At 32.9% G+C, this 5218-nt stretch overlaps 1 protein-coding gene across 1 annotated transcript; it reads left to right on the forward strand.

Annotated features, from left to right (window-relative positions):
• LOC102619418 (coumarin 8-geranyltransferase 1b, chloroplastic) lies at positions 1-3985 on the forward strand. The gene is made up of 12 exons (XM_006483383.4): positions 1-157; positions 1175-1473; positions 1556-1639; positions 1746-1820; positions 1918-2001; positions 2153-2242; positions 2474-2575; positions 2763-2861; positions 2961-3032; positions 3315-3410; positions 3505-3609; positions 3710-3985. Exons 1-12 carry the CDS (start codon positions 97-99, stop codon positions 3749-3751), a joined length of 1209 nt encoding a protein of 402 aa, XP_006483446.1. The 5' UTR covers positions 1-96; the 3' UTR covers positions 3752-3985.
• The last annotated feature ends 1233 nt before the right edge of the window (positions 3986-5218 follow it).

Below are 5218 nucleotides of genomic sequence, written 5' to 3' on the forward strand. Positions count from 1 at the left end.
TTGCATGGGCGTTCACATAGCATTGGACAACTATTTATTGAGTGTTTGAAATGAACATTTGCAAAGTAGAACCAAGTCTAGGAGAGAGTGGAAATCATGCTTCAAATGCACTTGAGTTCGAGCTTCTCTCTAAAATACCATCCTTTACAAAAGGCTGGTAAGTCTCTTGTCTCGCCATGAGTGCTCATTCTAATATTTTACTGACACTTATATTCATTCTAATTGCTTAGATTCATTCTAATACAAATATTACTTTTCTATTCTGGCTTTTTGCTTCCCTTATCGAAATAATTTATATCATTTTTCTTCTCGTGAAGGGATTTTTGTCTTTATATATCGTAACCATAAAGGTATACCGTAATTAAGTACAATAAAATTTTGATTATTAACGTACTTTTCAATAGTTTCTATCGGTAAGTATTACTTTTATAAAAGTGTGTAAGGAGAGCTGACATGAGAAAACAGGTATTAGTTAATGTCCACGAGCTTTTACACGATATTAAAGCTAACTTACGAATGAGTGAAATTTAAACTATTTTTTTTCCCACAAAATATGATCATGTAAAAAGATTGATTTGCACGTGACTGCAGGTGTCAGGAAGATTATTCCACATGAACTAAGAACGTATAGATCTTTAGCTAAGGATAAAAGCTTGAGAAAATTTTTAATTCATGAAATAGTTTTTGAGTATAAATCAGTCCATGAGTTTCTACATGTTGTTTTTCCATTAATTAAATTAATTGCCGCACGGATGATATGGCGCCGCCAACGAAGTAAAAGGATAAGTGCATAGGTTTCAATTGCTCTCTTGATTCTATCGTAAAATTGCAGCCATTTCCTCGTCACTCTTTTGTTACTGTAATGCATTAAAAATGGTAGTTGACCATCAATAAAATATTTTCTTTCACAGAAATGATAATATTGTAGTATAAACAGTACTGTGATTTTGTGTAGTATACTAATATTGTAGTATAAGCAGCACCTTATCTTCTATTTTGATAGTGTTCAAATATCAGTATTCTTACTACTGATTGATGTGAGGAGGATCACAGTTTGGTCAATATAAACAAATTCCCTCGAACTTCATTTATTTATAATAAAGATGATGCAGTTGTATTTTGAAATAATTTTATGTAGTAAATTTAATTATATATATCCTTCTGGCCATTTCAGGTTGCATTAAAACACTCGAATCGCCAGTGACACATATACATGGCGTCCTGAACAGAAGTCAAGAAAAGAAGTACGCCATCAAGTGCTCCCAAAGTAATTCATTTTATAATTTGACCAATAAAATTGCAAGCAGCAGAAACTGTAAACCATTCAACAGTCACCGGGCTCCTGTCACGTTACAAGATGGTTATGCATCAAAATCTGAGGATGATGATCACTCCAACAGCTTTCTGAATGTTTTTCTCAAGAAATTTCATGCACTATACCGTTTTATGCGTGCTTATGCTTGTGCCGGCGTTGTGAGTTTCGTCTACTCTTATCTTTCGTTAAACCAATACATACGTCATGCATGAGTTTTTATTTTTTGTTTTTATGTATCAGATTATAGCAACAACATCGAATTCTCTTCTACCTGTACAAACACTCGCCGACTTGACTCCCGCATATTTCACTGGATTAATGGAGGTATATATTAAGTGACAGAGGCAACAAAGTTTTATTTTATTTTTTCTAATTTGGCTGTAATGACGATTTACTTGAACGAGAAATTAATTAATTCTTGAAATTTCAGGCTTTGGTGCCTGCAGTATTGATGCACATTTATGTCGTGGCCATAAACCAGTTGTCTGATGTTGAAGTAGACAAGGTATTTTATTAGAGATAACAACATCAATTGCTCTTTGGTGCTTGCATAATTTTTTGACCAAATTTCCTAATAAATCAGCTAATTGATTTTGTCAAAGGTTAACAAGCCTTATCTGCCACTTGCTTCCGGTGAAATTTCAATGGGTACTGGAATTGCAATTACTTTAGCATCTGCATTGATGGTAAGCATGTGCCAAAATTTATCCGAAAAGTTCTTCAAATTAAGTGGCTTGACTTTTCATTTTCAAATTGATTTGTATTTATAAAGAGAAGGCACCATCCAAAATTAAAGATATGTTGTAACCCTTAAATCCATTGATCTGCATTTTTCAGAGCCTGGCTTACGCAGTTATGATTCGATCTCCACCGTTTATTTGGGCCGTCATTGCATGGATTTTTGTTGGAACCGCCTACTCCGTCCAAGTAACCCTTTAATAATTATCATTGTTGTTATCATTCTAAATTCATTTGGAGAATGATATTATATATCGGGCTATCTGACCAAATGAATTTATATTATAGTATTGGGCTAGATTATTGGGCTATCTCACCCATTCCATCTGGGTTTCTCTCTAGCTTTGCATTTCTAATAGAAGGCTCGTCACAAAATTGGTTACTTCAAGTTCGTCTAATTGGTTCTTTTCAATATTGCAGCTTCCCCTTCTCAGATGGAAGGGAAATTCATTTCTAGCTGCTTTCTGCATGGTGTCACTAAACGGACTTCTAACACAATTTCCTGTCTACGTACACATCCAGGTACATTAAAATTGTTCATGTTGTTAATGCGGTGCTTTATAATGACATAATTTGATCCTATTAGGCATATTCTCTATAATGAAATCGATAATTATTATATAAATAGAACTGTAAAATAAAATTTATATTATAGTATCTTTTGATTTCTGTGTTTTCCTAATGAGGTGGATTTGAAACATGTTCACAGAAATACGTGCTTGGTAGACCTCTAGAAATATTTACAAGACCACTGATGTTTGCAACTGCTTTCATTTCCTGCTTCTGCGTTGTGATTGCATTTATCAAGGTAATTTAGAAATTTACATATATAACGTACTTGGGAAAGCTAATATAGCTAAAATTTATAAGTTATTTCATAGAGTTACTTGTTTTTGGCTTTTTGTAGGATTTACACGATGTGGATGGCGATAAAAAATTTGGCATTAAAACCCTCAGTGTCATGCTTGGGAAAGAACGAGTGAGTAAATTAATATAAATTTTATCCCATCATTTTTTACATTTGCTGCAAAGTTGGAGGAAACTAAGTCATAAATCATTTGAATTAAGACTAAAGGAATTTTTTCCCTTGAGTTAATCCCAGTAGTAATTGTATTCCAAATTTTCTTCTTTGTTATTTTTTAAAATTTTGTTTCTTCTATTAAAAAAAAAAATTGTTTCTTTTTATATGCGTCTCAAATCTCTTAGAGAACCAATTACAATATTAAATTGACTTACAAACAAGCTATTCTTTCCTCAAAAGGTATTTCGGCTTAGTGTTTCTATGCTTTCAATTGCTTATGGCGCTGCGGTAGTAGTTGGAGCTTCTTCACCTTTCCTGGCAAACAAGCTTATCACGGTAGGGTTTGTATTGATTTTCTCAAGATTTTTAGCCTCCTATATATATGCTCAAATGTGATCTTTATCACTTCAAAATAAAAAAATACATGCAGATAATAGGCCACGGCATACTTGCTTCCATTTTTTGGCTTCGAGTCCGAGCTGTTGATCTCTCTGATAATGCATCAATACTTTCTTTCTACATGTTCATTTGGAAGGCAAGTGATTCTACTTAATTTGATTGTTAAATAATGAATCAAATTCATGCAAGTTCTATTATTTAGTTACAAACTGACTTTTTTGTTATCGCATCTGCAGTTATACTATGCTGAATACCTCCTTATCCCATTTGTACGCTGAGAGTGAAAGAAGGGCACGGTTTTCTGCACCTGCATTCCTTGCTTTTAGCAATGATGGTCGTGCTCTTTTAGTTTTATGATTTATTGGAGAATTACCAATTACATATTTAATAGTGTTGTTTTTGTATCGTTTGGCTAATCTCGCTCTAGATTATTCCTCTTTCTTAGTGGGATTCTACGCCTTCTGAGATTTAATAAAGCTCATCTCTAATGATACTAATGGTTTTTGTTGTTATCTATTTGCTGAACTTTTCTTGGTTGTTTTTTCTTAGTTTGTTAAGCTATTATTTTTTCACGTTGTTTCAATATTTCGTCAAACTTGAGCATTAAGGCTCACTCTGCTCCTCCTAATCAGTTTATCATCACTAGCATGGGGTTGTTCGGTTATTTTTGTAATACTCTGTTATGAAGCGCAAAAAACAATTTATGATGTAATGTTCAAAGCTCTATTCCACAGAAACTATTTGTTGATCATATGCGAACTCAAACTGATTGAATAACATTATTGTTGTTTGATGTTTTGAAAATTAACTGATCAATCGCACTAAAGCAGACAACATAACATATGCGTCAAAGAATGATTATAATGACATATGTATATATAAGCAAACTCGCAAGACAAGCATTAATTTTATAAGGGACAAAAAGAAAAGAAATACAGTCTAGATGACATATCATATGCGTTTGAGAATGATTACAATGATGTATGTATATATAAGTAAACTCACAAGAGAAAAATTCATTAGAGAAAAAAAAACAAGGAAAGAATTACGGTCTAGGGAAATACTTACCCCATAAGATATGCATAGCACTAGAGTATCATCATCCAACTAAAGAAAATACTGTCCCAAAAGGCAGGACAGCAAAAACAATGGACAAAATATCTAACCAAAGCCGTATTTTAGAAAATTATTGGCATCAAGAGAAATAAAAAGCCGTACATTGCAATACTGAACGGTCCAACACTCATCTATTTAAGCAACGTGGTCTTGTTCTCCGAGAAACCAGTTAAGTTGATAGACCTTTCAGCTTGACGATTTATCACAACAATTTGACGGGGTGGTGGCAATACAAAACAAGTCTGGTAAGTAGATTGCAAAACTTAAGTTTGATGTCCAATTAGTATTAACTATTTAGCGAAAATCCCATTCATTGGGCGAACTCCATTGTTTTCAAAGAACCAAAGATGTTTATTTTTTTCATAGTGGGTGGGGATGTTTCCACCCCACAATTTTTGCAAATTCACCCATTCTAAAAAGTGATCGACAAAGAGTTCACATTATTTTTTAAAATGTAAAATCAGAAAATGTTTTAATTAATCAATTAGATTCTTCTCATAACCAATATATTTCAAGATATATAAATACTATAAATTTCATAACCAATAAATTTCATAACCAATATAAATAGTATAAATTTTTTGGTAGAACAAAGCATGCAACCCATCAACTCCAGGTGCCTTCAAAGG

This window comes from Citrus sinensis, chromosome 1 (assembly GCF_022201045.2).
Source record: "Citrus sinensis cultivar Valencia sweet orange chromosome 1, DVS_A1.0, whole genome shotgun sequence".
NCBI classification, from domain to species: domain Eukaryota; kingdom Viridiplantae; phylum Streptophyta; class Magnoliopsida; order Sapindales; family Rutaceae; genus Citrus; species Citrus sinensis.

What these genes read in the sequence shown, in the direction of transcription:
- LOC102619418 (XM_006483383.4), top strand. Translation starts at nt 97, where the DNA reads ATGCTTCAAATGCACTTGAGTTCGAGCTTCTCTCTAAAATACCATCCT. An exon ending in CTGTCTACGTACACATCCAG is followed by an intron (nt 2,576 to 2,762) that starts GTACATTAAAAT and finishes ACATGTTCACAG; the next exon opens with AAATACGTGCTTGGTAGACC. An exon ending in TCATGCTTGGGAAAGAACGA is followed by an intron (nt 3,033 to 3,314) that starts GTGAGTAAATTA and finishes TTTCCTCAAAAG; the next exon opens with GTATTTCGGCTTAGTGTTTC.